The sequence below is a fragment of the Muscardinus avellanarius genome (assembly GCF_963383645.1).
Source record: "Muscardinus avellanarius genome assembly, chromosome: 7".
Classification (NCBI taxonomy): Eukaryota; Metazoa; Chordata; class Mammalia; order Rodentia; family Gliridae; genus Muscardinus; species Muscardinus avellanarius.
Window position 1 is genome coordinate 3,848,544 of NC_137793.1, and position 19,021 is coordinate 3,867,564.

At 46.1% G+C, this 19,021-nt stretch overlaps 1 protein-coding gene across 1 annotated transcript in view; it reads left to right on the forward strand.

Annotated features, from left to right (window-relative positions):
- Positions 1-4,540: 4,540 nt before the first annotated feature.
- RAPGEF6 (Rap guanine nucleotide exchange factor 6) overlaps positions 4,541-19,021 on the forward strand; it is a gene marked incomplete at both ends in the record, with an annotated part of 152,449 nt that continues 137,968 nt past the window's right edge. The window contains one exon of the mRNA XM_080698480.1: positions 4,541-4,609. Coding sequence (XP_080554606.1) covers positions 4,541-4,609 — 69 coding nt within the window. The remainder of the gene's footprint in view (positions 4,610-19,021) is intronic.

Below are 19,021 nucleotides of genomic sequence, written 5' to 3' on the forward strand. Positions count from 1 at the left end.
AATCAGATTTTCATAATGCTTACTTCTGTTTAATGTCTTAGGAGAATGTTCTGCTTTCTCTAATTTCTTTAGATGGTGGATATGTAAAATGTACATACTCGTTCCTTGTTCTGAATATATTTCTCAATTATACACCTGTAAATTAATAACCTCCCAGTTCTAGGGGGATTTGTGCAATAAACACACATGAATTTGATGAGTAAGGCTGGTCGTTCTTTCCTGTTAGTGAGACCTGTGCAATGTTACGAACTCTGATGTTAGGCCACAAGATATTTTTTTTCTTTTGGTGGTACTGGGGTTTCTGGAAACCCTTCTACCTCCGGGCTATACTCCCAGACACGTATTTTTTATATTTGTATTTGGAAACAGGGTCTCTTAAGCCAGCGAGGGCGGCTTTGAACCTGTGTGATCCTCCTGTCTCCGCCTCCCAAGTGTGGGGATGACAAGCATGCGCCACCACGCCCGGCAAGCCACAAGATTCTTGTCCCATGTTTGACACTTTGGGGCATATGTTAAAATGTATGAGTTTTTGAGAACTGAGAAAAATAGTGAATGTCAAGAATTTACTTCAAAAGCCCGGCATAGTGGTGCATGCTTGTAATCTCAGTATTTGGGAGGCTGAGACAAGAGGATTGCAGTTTGAGGACAGCCTGAGCTACTACTTAGTGAGGCCCTTTGCAACTCAGTGAGACCCTGTTTAAAAAAAAAAAAAAAAGAATAAAAAATAGGAATGGAGGTTGTAGCCCAGAGGTAGAATGCCCCTGGGTTCCATTCTTAGTATCAAAAAAGAAAAAGAAAAAAAAAAAGAATTTACTTCAAGCTAGGCATGGTGATGCATACCTGTACTTGGGAGACTGAGACAGGAGGATCCCAGGCTCAAGTCAGCCTCAGCAGCGGAGTGAGGCTCCAGCTACCTGATGAAACCCTGTTTCAAAATAAAGACTAAACCAGGCCTGGTGGCCCATGTCTGTAATCAAGTACTGAGGAGGCTGGGGCAGGAGGATTGCAGGACAGCCTCAGCAGGTAATGAGATTCTCATTAACTTAGCGAGACCCTGTTTCAAAATAAAAATAAAATCAAGCTGCAGATGAAGTTCAGAGGTAGTACATGCCCCTGGGTTAATTATTTATCAAACAAAAATAAATAATAATGATAAAAATAGGGGCTAGTGGCTTAGCTTAGAGGTAAAATGCCTCTGGGTTCAGTCCCTAGCACCATGGGAAAAAGGAAGAGAAATAAAGAACTTACTTCAAATCATGGCTGGGGATGTGGTCACTGGTAGAGCCTTTGCCTAGCATTGGCAAGGCTCTGAGTTCAATCCTCAACACCAGAAAAAAAAAAAAATAGCTCAGTGCTAACACACCTCAATTACTAACTTTTGGGTTGTTACTGTTTCCAGGTAATTTGATCTCCCCAGTGGTTACCACATATTGTTAGGAGAAACATTAATATTTGTTCTTAACAACAAAAACAACAATATACACTGGTATATTTTTGTACCTGAACTTACTCCTCTGAACTTTGAAAATTTTCTCCTCTGAAAATTGAGAATTTCTTGAAATGTGATCTGAACCCAATCAACAAAACCCTAGAGGAAGCCATTAAGAACAATTGAAATAGGGTCTCACTAAGTTGCTGAGAGCCTCACTAAGTAGCTGAGGCTGGCTTCAAACCTGTGCGATCCTTCAAACCTGTGCGATCCTCCTGTCTCAGCCTCCCAAGCACTGGGATTACAAGCGTGCGGCACCATTCCCAGCTGAGACCTTTTTTCTAAATAAAAAAATCAAAGAGGGCTGGGAGAGCCGGGCGTGGTGGCGCACGCTTGTCATTCCAGCATTCAGGAGGCTGAGACCTGAGGGTCTCGGTTCGTGGACAGCCTTAGCTACTTGGGCCCTCTGCAATTTAGTCAGACCCTGTTTTAAAATAAAGAATAAAAAATAGGGCAGAGGGTGTAGTTCGGAGGTCAAATGTCCCTGGGTTCCATCCCCAGACCCTCAAAAAAGGGGGGGAGGCTGGGAGTATAGCTGGGAGGTAGAATGCCTATGCCTCTATGTTCAATCCCTAGTACCAAAAAATAAAAGTTTTTTGGAGAATTATCTAAAAGAAGGAAAATGTAAGCAGCTAAATCTTTAAAGAATATGTGAATTCCCACCCATCGTTTGCCAGGAGAGCTTTGGTGGGCTTTGATCTTAAAAGCATATACTCAGGTCATAGTATCTCCTCTCTCCCAAGAACCAGAAGACTAGGTCTCCTCATAACCTTTCTTTTAAAATGGGTTTTTGTTCCAATAAATGTGAACTTGGACTGAACCTGTCATCTCTTTGCAGACAGCTGTATTTGGGCTGTCTATCACACATCCTGCAGATAAAGGCATTGTGGTGCCACCCTTCTGAGAAACATTAGGCCCGTGCTCACATGTCGGTGCCCTTCCCTGTGGTACAAGGGCTGTGTTACAGTTGGTTAGGCTAGTCCAGAACCTGAGTTAAAGTTCTTCTCCATCCCGGTTATATGTTAAAAACACCTCTCTTATGAAACACCTACACACGTTTGCAGTAGTGTTACTCAAGACCCAGGGCTTCGGGTGTGCAGGTGTGATGTATATGTCTGGAAGCCACTGACAGGGAAGGAGGAGCCTCAGCTAGGAGGATTTCAAGTTTGAGTCCAGTACAGGCAATTCAGTTAGATCTTGTCTGGAAATTAAAAAAAAACAAAACAAAACAGAGTGTGGTGGTGCACACTTGCAGTCACAGCCTTCCGGAGGCTGAGACAGGAGGATAGTGGTTCGCAGGCAGTCTTAGCTATTTAGTGAGGCCCTTTGCAACTCAGTGAGACCCTGTTTCAATGAATGCCCCTGGGTTCCATCCTCAGACCTGCCCCCCCAAAAAAATTTTTTTGGTGCCAGAAAATGCTCTTGTTTTTCTAATAGAAACTCAATGCTCATACTCAATCTCTTACTTCATTACATGTTGCTATTAAAACCAGAGCTTTTTAGTCCCCATTCCTTTTTTTTTCTTCAAAATGCAGTTAATTAGCCGGGCGTGGTGGCGCACACTTGTAATCCTGGTACTTGGGAGGCTGAGACAGGAGGATCGCAGGTTTGCAGCTACCGTCAGATATTCAATGAGGTCCTCCATAACTTAGACCCTGTTTCAAAAATTAAAAAAAAAAAGTAGGGCTGGTTGTAGTTTGGAGATAGAATGCCCCTGGGTCCAATCCTGGGTTCAATCCCTAGTACCGCAAAAACAAAAAATGCAGTTATTTCTTACCATATCATTAAAAAAATCACATGAATAATTTGATAGGCAGGTGACAGTTGTAAATCACTGAGTTACTGAGTGAATTATGTTAATTACTAGGAAAAATACTGGGATGCACCTAGATGTGGCCACAGCCCGCCAGGAGTTTGAAATTCGGTGGAAAGTGAGCAAGCCAGTGACCAAAGCCCACCGTGCACCGTGCTTAAACGATCGGTTCTGGAATTGTGGTCCCTCAATCTGCTTTTGCGGGTGTCTGGCGGCTCTGAAGGACAGTAAATAAGCTGAAATTGGCTTTATGTGGTCTGTTAGGAGGCGAGTAGGATGTAAGCAGCAGCGCCCAGGCGTCCGCTCGGGGTCAGGCGGAGAGCCGCGCCCTGGGCCAAGCCAGAGCAGCCCCGACCCGGCTTCGGAGTGGCCGCGCCTGCGCCGGCCGCCAGCGCCGCCCGGGGCTCCAAATGTGTCTTGGACCGAACACTTTTGTTTTTTTGGGAACTGGGGATGGAACCGAGGAGCATTCTACCTCTGAGCTATAATCCGAGCCCTAGTAAGTCTTTCATTTTGAAACAAGGTCTAAGTTCCTGCGGCTGCCCTCAAAACTGCGATCCTCCCATCCCAGCCTCCCAAGTCCTGGGGCGCAGGGGTGCGCCTCCACGCCCGGCCGACGGAATACTTTTTTCTGGACAGCTCCCTTAGCAGATTCTGCTGAACTCGGTCGTGGGGAGCCGCAGACGCGGACTTCCGCGTTGGACACTCCGCGGCTCCCTCCCCCGCGAGGGCGGGGCGCCAGAGCCGGGGAGGAGCTCCGGCCTGCTTCCGGGTTTGGGTGCTGTGAGGTCTCGGCGCCCGAAACGCCTTCCGCACGGTCCCGCCCAACTCTGTTTTCGCTTAGGCCCTCTCAGTGCACTTCCGGCCCCGCCTCCGGAAGCCGGAGAGGCCCACACCACGCCGGGAGGCAGGTCCCGTGACCGCGTTCGCGGAGATCTCGCGACGTTTCTTGAAGAGTCGGAAGAGGCCTGACTGCCCCGCCTCGCGCCTACGTCACCCTGACGCGCGGGTTACGGGCGCACGCGTGGTGCGCATGCGCACGGCCCCGCCCCGCCTCCGCGCGGGCTTCTCCCTGGTCGGTCGCGCGTGGGCTGAGGCCCGGGGCAGCCTGGTCTTCTCGAGTCCGGGCCCCGGGACGTGACGGGGCGCCCACCGCAGGGGGGGCCCCGCCGCTCCGAGGGGTGATGGGCCGCCGTGCGGGGCGCTAGGGGCCGCCGGGGCGCGCGCGGGCTGCGGCCATGAACTCGCCCGTGGACCCCGGCGCTCGGCAGGCGCTGAAGAAGAAGCCGCCGGAGCGGACCCCCGAGGTAAGGCCGCGGCACCGCGGGCGCCGAGTGCGCCTGCCCCGAGGCCCGGCCGCGCCCGCCGTCGGAAGGCACCGCTCCGGTGCATTTCCCGAGTTGCGTGGGGTGGGAGTCGGGAGTGACGGCGGCGCCGCCGGGTGGGACGTGTCCGTGGAGGCAACCCCGAGAGGTCGGGGACAGCTGCTGGCCCCCCGGCCCTGCGCACTGCCTGGAGAGCGGCAGAAACTTCCGCAGACTGGAGTTCTGGTTTTAAGCTGCCGGGCTGGGCGCACGCCCCGCTCGCGCACCCCGGGGTGGCGGTTGGGAGGCCAGCGCGGTGGCTGAGCGGTTCTGCGATGGAGGACACGACTGCTACTCGTAATGACAGCGCTGGCACGGAGCTGAGAGCTGAGAGCCCCGGGTTCGTCCCCAGAACCACAAAACAAACAGAAAGCCAAACAAGCTCATTCAGTCAGGCGGTGCTTTCTGCGCTGGGTGATGCGTGCTTCAACCTTACTCCTGTAGGTACTTTTTCAGACTGTCTGGGAAGTTTCTGTAATATTTTGTGCTTGGATACAAAACCTGCTGTTTTCAGTTAGCATTAATGGCCTCGGCTGAAACGGTTTGATTTGACCTGAAAAGCTAGTTTTCAGCAGCAGGCTTGTAATCCCAGCATTCGGGAGGCTGAGACAGGACGATCCAGGTTCAGACAGCCTCAGCGACTTAGGCCCTTTGCGACTCAGTCAGACCCTGTTTTAAAATAAAGAATAAAAAATAAGGCTAGGGGGTGTGTTCGGAGGTAGAACGCTCCATGGGATCCATCCCCAGAACTGCTGAAAACAGAAAACAGATAACAAGGGTTGAACAAGGCTCATGTCTAGCAGAGATCTTGTTTTTTTTTTGTTTTTTTTTTTCTTGCAGAACTGGGAATGTACCTAGGAGCATTCTGCATCCAAGTTGAACCCGCTTCTCTATTCTCTATTCTCTATTCTTTATTTTGACACAGGGTCTCACTAAGTTACAGAGAGTCTCCCTAAGTAGCTGAGGTTGTTGGTGAACCTGCGATCCTCCTTTCTCAGACTTCCCAAGTATGGTATTACAAGCCTGGGCCACCACGCCCGGCTAGATTTTATGTTCAAACACTTTTTACCCCCGGTTCGTGTTTTAATGGGAAAGTCCTATTTCTTTTTAATGGCAGAATTACCTGTTTTGAAAGTGCATATTTTTGAGCTTAGGAAACTTTCTAAACTGTGAAGTTATTTGTCAGTGTGCGCTCTGTTAAGTACTTGAGCTTGTTTTACTGGAAGAGCAGCATTGTTCAAGGGAATGTTGAACGGATTGCCCGCAGCGCACAGAAAGGAGCCTGATGGCTAGCAGCCTAACACGTTAACTGCTTGATTCATTAGCAGTGGTGTAGAATTTGCGGACCGGACACGTAAGACTTGGGGAACAGAGTAAGGAAATAGTAATCTAAATCTTAGTGGTGATTTTTTTTTACAAGAACCTTAGTCTTTTAGTGGGTTTTTTAAGATCTATTAATATGAGTGTGTGTGTGTGTGTGTGTGTGTGTGTGTGTGAGAGAGAGAGAGAGAGAGAGAGAGAGAGAGAGAGAGAAAGAGAGAGAGAGAATATGAGAATGAATTGAAACCAGGGGTCTTCTGCCTCTGAGCCATACTCCCACCTCTCTTTTATTTTTTATTTTGAAACATGGCCTCACTAAGTTGCAGAGGCTGGCTGTGAACTTGTATTCTCTTGTCTCAGCCTTTCAAATACTGGAATTACAAGCATGTACTACCATGCCTGACTGTTATTTGTATGTGTGTGCGTATGGGGTGTACTGGGGATTGAACCCGGGGTACTCTACCTCAGAGTTACACCCTAGCATTTATTTTTTGTTTTCGAAACAGTTTTGCTATGTAGCTGAGAGTCTTGCTAAATTACTGAGGCTGTCCTCAAACCAGTGATCCTTCTTCTGTCTCAGCCTCCCAAGAATTGGGATCACAGGTGTGCACCACCACACATGACTTCAGGGTCTGTTATAAGTACATCAGTTATAAGTACATTAATTCAGTTATTTATTGAGCCTACCTATTCAAGATTCAATTCTGTACAGTAGGAAGTATCAGTAAATGAAACAGGCCAATCCTAGCAGTTCTTACATTCTTTCATGTGTGGGGTGGCGGGAGTGGTGATGGAGATGAACCCAGGGGCTTTCTACACCCAGCTCTCTTTTGTTTGACTTTGAAGCAGGGTCTCGCTAGGTTGATGAGAATCTTGCTACTTATGGAGCTTGTGGAGGCTGTCCTCAAACCTGTGATTCTCCTGTCTCGGCCTCCCAAGTATTGGGATTAGAGGTGTACGCCACCCCCTCCGTACAGTTTAAATAAAGTAGTTCTTGATTTCCTGGTTGAGTTTACTTTTAATTAAAGATGTGATGCACACAATGGAATTAGCAGTGAGGTTCTGTGAGGAAAGAGCTTTGTAACTCGAGGGAATGTTCACTGCAAAGGCCCTGTGAGGAGAGCCTGCCCTGGCCTGTCCCAGGAGTAGGGAGAAGGAGCAGGGAATGCTAGAGGGGAGGGCGTGAAGGCGAGCAGCAGGCAGTGACGTCAGGAACCATGCTCGATGCAGAACTGGACATACCATAGAAAGCTTCCCAGGCTTTGCAAACCTGCTTAGTGTTAGTGAAGGGTAAGGGGCATCTAAGGGTTTGGAGCAGAGGAGGGTAACGTCTGGCTTTCTCCTGGCTGCTGTCCGGTGGCTGGGGGAGCAAGGTAGACGTAGGAAGTCAGAGACTGTTGTAGCTAGTCAGGTAGAAAGTGATAACGAGGACTGAAGTGACAGTAATGGATTTGTGGGAAGGAGTCACATTTTGTAAATATAGTGTTTAGCCAGCAAGGTTTGCTAATACATTAGATGCAGGCTTTGAGGGAAAAGGAGAACTCAGGTGTCATTTCAAGAGTTTTGGTCTATCACTAAAGGTAGGGTATCAGATTTGAGCTGCCAGCAGAGGTAAACGAGCTTTGATAGAGCTCTGTGATAGCGCTCTGCTTTGGCTGTGTGAGCACCTCGCTTCCTCAGCACCACGGGTTGCCAAAGGAGCCGTCGCAAGAGGAGTAGATTTGGGGGGTCAGAAATTCAATTTTGTTTATCTACTTATTTAATTTTATTTGTGAGTCTGTGGATGGAACCCCAAGGCCATTCTACTTCCAAGCTACACCCCCTGCCCTATTTTGTATTCTTTATTTTGAAACGCGGTCTCACTAAGATGCAGAGGGCCTCACCGAGTGGCTGAGGCTGTCCGCGGACCGTGATCCTCAGCCTCCCGAATGCTGGGATTGCAAGCCTGCACCACCATGCCTGGCAGAAATTCAATTTTGAACACATGAAATTTGAAATGTCTGTTAGAAAAGTTAAGGTGTTACATGTACATATTTGTAGTTCTTTCTTTCTGGTGGTACTGAAGATTGAACCCAGGGGCATTGAGCCATACCCCTGGTTTAAGGGTCTATTTATGAAATAAATAAAATTTATTCATTTATTTATCTAATACTGGGGACTGATCCCAGGGGTTTTCTACCTCTGAGCTATACCCCCAGGGCCCCCTCCTTTTTTTTTTTTTTTTTTTTTTTTGCAGTATTGGGGATGGAACCCAGGGGCATTCTACCTCCTGTCTCAGCCTCCCAAATGCTGGGATTACAAGTGCACCACCAGGCAAGGCTTATTCCCAGCCCCTTTTATGAGAGAAAGTGAGGGGTGTGTGTGTGTGTGTGTGTGTGTGTGTGTGTGTGTCCAGGAAGCTAATGAGTGAATAAATTGTGTAATACAAGGGGATAAAATACATTTATTAAGCTTAATTGCTTAGCTTATTTTTTTTCTTGAATACCACTAGGTATAAAGTATTATGAGAAGTACACATAGGCTAGAAAATGAGTGTCTTGTGTTGCATGGGAAAGGTAAGCCTACCACTGATGTGGCTCAGGTTAAACAACTGCACTGCAGGTGTGAGAGCAGGCCCAGGACGCAGTGTGGTGACTGAAGGGGTGGACAGCGAGGTCCTGAAGAGGCAAATACGCCCAGCAGAGTCACTGAAGAGATAGGGGTGTCTTTTTCCCACCAATTATTTTTTTCCGGGTCTGGGGGTGGAACCCAGGGGCATTCGACCTCCAAGCTACACCCCAGCCCTATTTTTATTCTTTATTTTGAAACAGGGCCTCACTAAATTGCAGAGAGCCTCACTAAGTAGCTGAGGCTGTCCGCGCTCCGGTCTCCACCTCCCAAATGCTGGGATTACAAGCGTGTGCCACCACACCCGGCCTCCCACTAAACTTTTAACTTTGAAATTTGACTATAAAACATATAAAGTCTGCATATCCGAAGTATATAGCCAGATGAATTTTTACAAACACATTTGACTGTTAGATCACAATACAGAATATAGATATAGACTATTACCACAGGACAGAATATTTCCAGTAATCCAGAAAATTTCCTTTTTTTCCTTCTAGTCAGCACCCTTTCCCAAGGAAACCACTTTTTGCTTCTGTCACTGCTGATTTGTTCTTGCTTTTTTTTTTTTTTTTTTTTTTTTTGACTGGGGATTGGATCCAGAGGCATTCTACCTTCAAGCTACACCCCTAGTCCAATTTTCTTAAGTTTTGAAACAGGGTCTTGCCAGGTTGCGAAGGCTGGCCTCAAACCTGTCACCCTCCTGTCTCGTCCTCCTGAGCCCTGGGATTACAGGCATACACCACTACACTCACCTTTCTTTCTAGTTTTGAACTTCATCTGAGTGGCAGCCAAGAGGATCTCTGGGGATCGCTAGCTCGCTTGTGTCCTGTCCTGGGCCTGGACTTTGAACCTCCTCTCTGGTAACTTCTTGGTGCTGATCTGTTTAGCCTTTGAATCTTGACTCAGGCTTTGGTACTTCTCTCTGTCCAGACCTCCTCTCAGAATAACTACCTCTCAGCCCCAGGTGTTGTGGCTGCACAAGGTGCACTGCGATAGACCCAGACAAGTCTGGCACGGTACCCCGTCTTCTGCTTACTGGGAACAGACTTGGACTTGGTGCCAGCACAAAGCAGAAGTTAGATGATTTCCAGGTTTCTGATTTGGGTTATTACACTGTTCGGATGAGGGAGCAGACTGTGGGGGAGCTCAGTTTTGGACCCTCACAGGGGATGCAAAATAGAGATGCTCTGTTGGTGTCTGGAGCTGGTCCCCAAGGCGCGGCTGCATTGCAAGTGAGGTCACAGCCTCCATGTACCACCCAGGCTGAGAGTGCCTGTAAGAGCAGAAGAGGTCAGGACTCGTCCTCCGTGTGCTCTCACAGCAAAAGAATGAATGGGGGGTGAAAAGCATTGTTTAGCTGTAGGAGGAAAACAAGCATGTTACAGGAAAACACTTCGAAAGGAAATCACTAATCGCTAAAGTCAGGTACTCTGGAGGGTTCAGGAAAAGCGAGGACTGATAACGTCTTGGGATTGCTTCTGTCAGGAGGATGTCCCTGAAGAGAGCTGGACAGCCAAGTGCTGGCCTGTCATCCCAGCTACTGGGAGGCTCTGACAGGAAGATCACAGGTTCGAAGCGAGCCTCAGCAATTTAGGGAAACCTTGTTTCAGAATAAAACATAAAATAGGAATGGGACAGTAGCTCAGAGGTAGGACACTGGGCTCAGTACCCAGTGCTAGAAGGGGGTAGGGAGAGAGAAGAGAGATAATGGAAAGGAAGACAGTTGATTGCAGTCTACTGATCGCAGTAGATGGAGACAGAATACTTCACCTGAAGCTGAAAGCTGCCAGCATACTCTCTGGGTTTGGCTCTCATGGGAAGAGGAATGATACAAGTTCCTCCTGATCTTTTACCTGGTGCCCTAGTCATACTGTCCTGTACCATCAAGCGCACGCATGTGAACTGTTGTTGGGGTTGTGTTGACATGGTCTTGGTCGGTGACTCACTACATGTAGGAGGCACTCCCATGAGATTATATTGCTTGGTTGCCATCTTCTCTTGTGAGTGCACTCTGTGACCTTTGCAGAGTGGCAAATCACTAAGGTCCATTACTGGAACATATTCCTGATGTGAAGTGACACACACTGCGTTTGTAAACATCCTAACATTCTTTCAGCCTAAGTTATGTCTATTTTCCAGCCTGGAACTGTACACAGCCTTCACTTCTTAAATGAGAACCTTGTGAGATGGAACGGAGTCATTGGGGTTTCTATTGGTTGTGCTGTATGTACAGGGTGGCGAGGAGCGCTGTGCATCGTGGGTATGCCCTCCTGCCTTTGGGTAGGATGGGAACTGTGTGCTGTGGTTTTATCAGCCCAAATTGACTTTAAATCAAATTGGAGTGATCCAGGCAAGTTACCTAGCTTCCAGAAACTAATTGGGGGTGGAGGGACTGTATGGACTAAGTGAGAAAGGTTGTGTGTAGCAGTGGCCTTCAAAGTGGCACAGTAGTGTAGTCACGTCACTTCACTGCTGCCTGTGTCTTGAGAGGTGCCACTGAGATCTCACCCAGTGCTCGCCTGCAGAATGAGGCCGGCTGCTGCTTCCCTTCCCTCTCCTCCCAGGGTCTCACACCCCCACCACGGTGACCACTGTGCTGCGTAATAATCGTCCTGTGTTTTCTCTCTGGCCGTGAGCTCTTAAAAGGAGAGTAAAGTACAGTTCTGTAAACAAGCTGCTTTACTTGGCAGTTCATGGGAGATAGTTGAAATGGAATAAACTTAGTTATATCTTGGAATAGCAGCTCATTTTCTGTATGGCTTCAAAACAATATAAGGTAGCCAGGCATGGTGGTGCATGCTTATAATCTCAGTACTTGGGAGGCTAAGACAGGAGGATAACAGGTTTGTAGTAAGCCTTGGCAATTTATTTTATTTTTTTGCAGGTCTGGAGATGAAACCCAGGGGCATTTGACTGCCAAGCTGTACTCCCTGCCCTATTTTTTATTCTTTATTTTGAAACAGGGTCTCACTAAGTTGCAGAAGGCCTCACTAAATAGCTAGGCTGTCCACGAACCGCAATCCTCCAGTCTCCGCCTCGGGAATGCTGGGATTACAAGGTGCGCCACCACGCCTGGCTAAGCCTCTGCAATTTAGTGAGGCTCTCTGCAATTTAGACCCTGTTTCAAAATAAAACATAAAATAGGGCTGGGGGCGCAGCTCAGAGGTAGGATAGCCCTGGGTTTCATCCCTAGCATCACCCATAAACAAAAAATGCAAGAAGTATAGATAAACGCCAGTTTTAACTTTTATGCCTTACTATCATAGGATTTAAACTTTTAATGTGCTTAAAATCATTTTTTTTTAAAAAAAACTAGCTTTTTACTGTTGTTATCAAAAGTAAAAAGCGGGACCTAGAACCTTTATTTATTTATTTATTTATTTTTTTTGCGGGAAGAGATATTGGGAATTGATCCCAGGATACTCTACCTCAAGTTACTTTTTATTTTTTTTATTTATTTTTATTTTTATTTTTTGTGGTAATAGAGATTGAACCCAGGGGCATTCTACCTTCAAGCTATAGCTCTCTTTCTATTGTATTTTTTATTTGAAACAGGATCTAAATTGAGGAAAACTGGCCTTGAACCTGTGATCCTCCTGTCTTAGCCTCCCAAGTGCTAGGATTACAAGTGTGTGCCACCATGCCCGGCTTATTATTATTATTATTATTATTATTATTATTATTATTATTTATTTTGAAATAGGGTCTCACTAAGTCCCTGAGGCTGGCCTTGAACCCACGACCCTCCTGTCTCAGCCTCCCAAGTATCAAGGCAATATAGCTATACAGGGATATACAGGTACAAACCACTGTTTCAGAATTTAGAATAATGTTCTTTAACAGTACACTTGTAGAGGATTTTTTCTTTTCTTTTCTTTTTTTTTTTTTTTTTGTGGTACTGGGGATTGGACCTAGAGGCATTTTACTTCTGAGCTACACCCCCAGGCTTATTTTTACTTTGAAATAGAGTCTTGCTAGGTTGCAGAGAACCTCACTAAGTTACTGAGGCTGTCCTCCAACCTGCAATACTCCTGACTCAGCCTCCCAAGTATTGGGACTACAGGCGTGTGCCACCACGCCCAACTAGAGATTTTGCTAAATTGTCAAAAGAGCACCATTGTATTTGGAGTCATTTTGAGGGAGTTGCGCACATCCCAAGGGTGGCAGAACAAGGGTTCTGTTGTGTTTCCACAGCAGATGTACACTCAGAGGGTTCTTTAAAAAGAAAAAGAACTCATTTGTTCTTCTGGGACCCTTGTCTTTATTTGTAAACCCAACTGGATAGAATGGGAATGTTAGATGGGGTGGTTCTTTATTAGAGAACACCTTTTTTCAGGCACCCCATTGACAGTGTTGGAGATTGCCAGTTTGAGGAAAGGTTATGGCCATCTTGGAAGTTAGATACCATAGAAGTTTATTTCTGAGATGTGGAGGAGCTTTCCTCAGAGAACTTTCCGTGGGAGCTGCAGGCGGCCTGAGGAGCTGGCTGATGGGAAGCCTCATATTTGGAAGGGACAGTGTGTTCTCATTCAGCCTCACCGTGAGCTGAGCGGGTAAACTGTGCAGCTGTAATGAAGCCAGGTGAGCCACCCGGAAGGAGTCTTCTCAGAACACAGCGGGGGTGGTTTGCTGTGGGTACAGACAGCACACAGGGATGATTCGGAATGTGTGGGATAAAATAATCTGAAAGGTAAGCAGGCGGGCAGAAAGGCACACGCCTGGAATCCCAGTACATGGGAGGATTGCACGTTTGAGGCCAGCCTCAGCTACTTAGCAAGATCCTGTTTCAAAATAAGAAATAAAAGACTGAGGATATAGCACAAAGGCAGAGTGCCCCTGGGTTCAGTTTCCAGTGCCACTACCACCCCCCCAACCCCCCACAAAATAGAACGCAGAGCTTTAAGTGAGGTTTTGGGATTTGTGTATGTGTGTGGTGCTGGCGGTCAAACGCAGAGACTAGTGTGCACTAGGCAAGTGTTCTGAAGCACTTGAAATTTAAATAAGGCTAAAAGTAATATGTCACTATATGAAGAAAAAAGCAAGATAGCTGTGTGCTCTCCACCCCCATCTTTCTATTAGAAACAATTTAAGCTGGGCATGGTGGCGCACACTTGTAATCCCAGTACTTGGGAGGCTGAGACAGGAGGATCGCAGGTTCCTGGCCAGTCTCAGTAATAGTGAGGCCCTCTGCAACTTAGTGAGACCCTGATTCAAAATAAAACATAAAATAGGACTGAGGGTGTAGCTCAGAGGTAGAATGCCCCTGAGTTCAATTCTTAGTAACACACACACAAACACACACACAAAAACACACAATATACAAATAAATTACAGAAACATTGAAAAGAGTGTCCTTTATTATGTCTTTTACCCGGAGTAATATCTTGCTGTTTTTACTTTATCTCTTTCTGAGTATTTACTTTATCTTTCTGTGTATTTATTTTGCTTAATCATATGTAAGAAGTCTGATTACATATTACACGTCACCTTTTCCCAAGTTATCCTTAAGTCTCTTACCTTTATAAAATTTTTGGTTCAGAATCCAGAGTACGTACTTGCCTCCTTCCCTCCCTTAATGAACAAGGCTTTCTCCACCATTTCCTCTTTCTCTTCTTTAATCACTGAATTCTGGTATCATTTTTATATTTAGGACTGTCATTACTCCTTTCTTTTGTGTGTATGTAGGGGCTGGAGGTACTGGACATTGAACCTAGGGGCATTCTACCTCCAAGCTACTCCCCCCTCCCAGCCCAAATTTAGTATGTATGTATGTATGTATGTATGTATGTATGTATGTTGTGGAACTGGGGGTGGAACCCAGGGGCATTCTACCTCCGAGTTATGTCCCCAGACCTTTTTTTTTTTTTTTTGGTACTGGGGATGGGATCCATGGCCTTCTACCTCCAGGCTACACTCCCAGACCTATTTGATATTTTTTATTTGGAAACCAGGGTCTCTTAAGCCAGTGGAGGCTGGCTTCGAACCTGCGGGACCCTCCTGTCTCAGCCTCCCAAGCACGGGATTACAAGCATGTGCCATCGCTCCCAGCTCCCAGCCCTATTTTTTATTCTTTATTTTGAAACAGAGTCTCACTGAGTTGCAAAGAGCCTCACTGAGTAACTGAGGCTGGACATGAAATCTTCTGGTATTAGCCTCTCCAGTGCTGGGATTACACATGTGCACCACCCGCCTGGCTTTTAGGTGTTGTTTTTTGTTTTTGTTTTTGTTTTTGGTACCTAGGGGTAGAACTCAGAGGCTTTCTACCTCTGGGCTATACTCCCAGACCTATTTTATACTTTATTTGGAAACAGGTTGCTGAGAGCCTCACTAAGTAGCTGAGGCTGGCTTCGAACCTGTGCAATCCTCCTGTCTCCGCCTCCTAAGCGCAGGGATTACAGGCATGCACCACCATGCCTGACTGCAAGATTTCTTTATATGGACATAACTTTATTTATTTATTTACTTATTTATTTAGTGTGTGTGGTACTAGGGATAGAACCCAGGGGTCCTCTACCCCTGGGCTATACCCCAGCCCTATTTTATTTGGAAACAGGGTCTTGCTAAGTTGCTGAGAGCCTCACTTAAGTTGCTAAAGCTGGCTTCGAACCTATGATCCACCTTTCTCAGCCTCCCTCCCAAGTACTTGGATGACAGCCCTGTGCCACCACACGTGGCATAACATGAGTTCAACTGTTCCCTTTCTCAGCCCTGTTTATACCCTCCGAAATCCCTCCCCCATTCCCTTCCACTATTTTGCAGGTCCCTTTCATTTCGCTGAATGCAATTTGTTTCCTTTTCTCTCTCTAGTGTGCACATTATGAGAGAAAACACACGGCCCTTGGCTGTCTGAAGCTTAGTGTTCTAGGTCCATCCATTTTGCTGCAAGTGAGATAGTTTTGTTCTTTATGGCCAAGCATTCTGTTGTATATTTAGACCACATTTTCTAGGTTGGTTCCAGAATTTGGTTAACGTGCACTGTGCTCAGTTAACGCAGGCATACATGTATCATTCAGTACTCTGACTTTGTTTTGGAAGGACACCAAGTAGTGGTATGCCTGGACCATGTGGTAGTTCCCAGGTGGTGAGAACTTTCATTCTGATCTGCATAGTGCTTGTACTAATTTACAGTCCCACCAACAGCGTATAAGAGTTCTCCTGTATCCTCACACACTCATAAGCATTTATTACTATTTTTGTTCTTTCTTAAAATTATTTTACTTACTTACTTAATTAATTAATTAATTAGTTTGTTTATTGTGGTACCGGGGGTGGAACCCAGGGGCTTTTCTACCTCCAAGCTGTACTGCCAGACCTATTTTATACTTTATTTCGAAATAGGGTTTCACTAAGTTGCTGAGAGCCTCACTAAGTAGCTGAGGCTGGCTTTGAGATGTGTGATCCTCCTGTCTCCGCCTCCCAAGAGCTGGTGGGCGAATACAAGTATTCGCCACCATGCCTGGCTTACTATTTTTATTCTTGATTACCATTTTGTCTTTTTTGAAGGGTTCTCAGTGTGTTTTTATTTATTTTTTGGTGGTACTGGGGTTCCTGGAAGCCCTTCTACCTCCGGGCTATACTCCCAGACCTATTTTTACATTTTTATTTGGAAACAGGGTCTCCAAAGCCAGCGCGCGTGGCTGGCTTCGAACCTGCGCGATCCTCCTGTCTGCCTCCCAAGCGCGGGGATTACAAGCGTGTGCCACCACGCCCGGCCCTCAGTGTGGTTTTGATTTGCATTTCTCCAGTTGCTAATGGTGGTGATCGGGGTTTTTTTTTATGTATTGGCTGTTTGCATTCTTTTGAGAAGTATCTATTGAGTTCAATTGCCCATTTTTGGATTAGGATTTTTTTTTTTAAGTGCCAAATTTAAGTTCTTTGTGTATTGTAGCTGTCCTCTCTGAGGAGTAGCTGGCAAAGATTCTCTCCCTCTTCTGTAGATTCTGTCTGGAGACTTGATGGTTTTCTTTGCTGCATAGTAGCTTTTTAATTTTATGCCATTCCATGTACTGATTGTTGGTTTTGTTTCCTGAGCATTGGGGGTCTTATTGAGGAAATCTATACCAGTGCCTAGGTGTTAGCTAGTTGGTCCTGTGTCTTCTCTAGTGACTGCAAAGTTTTTGGTCTTAATTTCTAGGTCTCTGATATATCTTGAGTTGACTCTTGTGCAGGGTAAGTAATTGGGGTCCAATTCCACTCTTCTTCTAAAGGAAATCAGCATCATTTGTTGAATAGGCTGTCTCGTGTGTGTGTGTGTGTGTGTGTGTGTGTGTGTGTGTGTGTGTGTGATGGGAATGGAACCTAGAGATATTCTACTTCTGAGCTACACCACAGCCATATTTTATTCTTTTATTTTGAAACAGGGTCTCACTAAGTTGAGGAGGTCTTCACTAAACAGCTGAGGCTGGCCATGAACCTGTGATCCTTCTGTTTCATCCTCCCAAGTATTGGGATTATAAGCAGGAGCCACCATGCCCCGCTAAGCTCACTTTTTCAGTGTATTTTTTTTTTCTGAGAAGTGGAGGTTGTATTGGTGATTAAACCCAGGGCATGATATCTCTCAGCCCCAGCCCCAGCCATATTTTATTTTTTTAATGTTCTTGCTAAGTTAAGGAGGGTGTTGTTAAATGCCTGAGGCTGTTCTGAAACCTGCAGTTATTCTGCTTCAGCTTTCCATGTGCTAGGATTACAGAAACTGCCTCTGTGCCTTGCTTGCTGTATATGTTTTGCTTCTTTGTCAAAAATAAACTGGCTACAGTGAGGATTTGTTTGTATATCTTCTGTTTCATTGGGTGTGTGTGTGTGTGTGTGTGTGTGTGTGTGTGTGTGTGTGTGTTACTAGTACCTGCTGTTTTTGTTATTTTAGCTCTTTGGTATAATTTGAAATAAAGTATTATGAGACCTCCAATGTGGTTCTTATTGTTCAGAATTGGTTTGACTATTTTGAGTCTTCTCTTTTTTCATATGAATTTTAGGATTTTTTTTTCCATCTCTGTGAGAAAATGACACTGGTGGGTTTTTGTTCTTGTTTATTTTTTGTGTTTCTAGAAATTGAACCTAGGGTAGTCTGCCTTCAAACTACCCACTCCACTCCCAGCTTTATTTTATTTTTTATGTTGAACCAGAATCTTGCTCAGTTACTGAGGGCTTCACTACATTACTGAAGCCGTCTTTGACCCTGTGATCCTTCTATCTCAGCCTCTCAAATACTGGGGTTACAAGTGTGCACCACTACACTTGGCTTAGTTTTAGACTTTTAAGACATAGGAAACGTAATCCCAGTACTTGGAAGGTTCTGAAAAATGAGGACTGCAGGTTTCGGGACAGCTTCGGCAAGTAATGAGACTCTCATCAGCCTAGCCAGACCCTGTTTCAAAGATTAAAATAAGCTGGATGGCCGGCGTGTTGGTGGCGCACGCTTGTAATCCCTGTGCTTGGGAGGCGGAGACAGGAGGATTGTGCTGGTTCAGAGCCAGCCTCACTGGCTTAAGAGACCCTGTTTCCAAATTTAAAAAATATGTAAAATAGGTCTGGGAGTATAGCCCAGAGGTAGAAGGACTTCAGGAACCCCAGTACCACACACACACAAAAAAAAGCTGGATGTGGTGTCACATGCTTGTAATCCCAGTACTTGGGAAGCTGAGACAGGGGGATTGCAGGTCCACAGCCAGCCTTAACTACTTAGTAAAGACTTCTGCAACTTACTGAGACCCTGTTTCAAAATAAAGAATAAGAAGCCAGGCGTGGTGGCACACGCTTGTAATCCTTGCGCTTGGGAGGCTGAGACAGGAGGATCGCGCAGGTTCGAAGCCAACCTTAGCTGGCTTAAGAGATCCTGTTTCCAAATAAAATATAAAATAGGTCTGGAAGTGTAGCCCAGAGGTAGAAGGACCCTGGGTACCATCCCCAGTACCACCAATAAATAAATAAGTAAAGAAAGAAAGAGAGAAAGAAAGAAAAAGCTGGTCATGTGGCACACACTTGTAATTCCAGTACTTCCGAGTCTAAGTGGGAGGACCCTAAGTTTGCAGCCAGCCTCAGCAACTTCCTGAGGCCCTGCTTCAAAATAAAAGAATAGAATAGGGCTGGAGGTGTACCTCAGAGGTAGAATGCTCCTGAGATCCATCCCCAGCACACACACACACACACACACACACACACACACACACACACACACACTCACCCCCCCCCCAGAATAAAAAATAGGGCTGGGGGTGTAGCTTGGAGGTAGAATGCCCCTTGTTTCAATCCCCAGTGCTGTAGGTAGGTAGATAAATAAGTAGGGCTAGTGGTGTAGCTTAGAGGGAGAATGCCCCTGGATTTAGTCCCCCAGACTCCTCCCCGATCCCCCACAAAAGACATAGGGAAATGTGAAATCTGTTTTGGTCTGTTCTCTCAGCAGCTGTAGAGTCTCAAGATTTGGGAAAT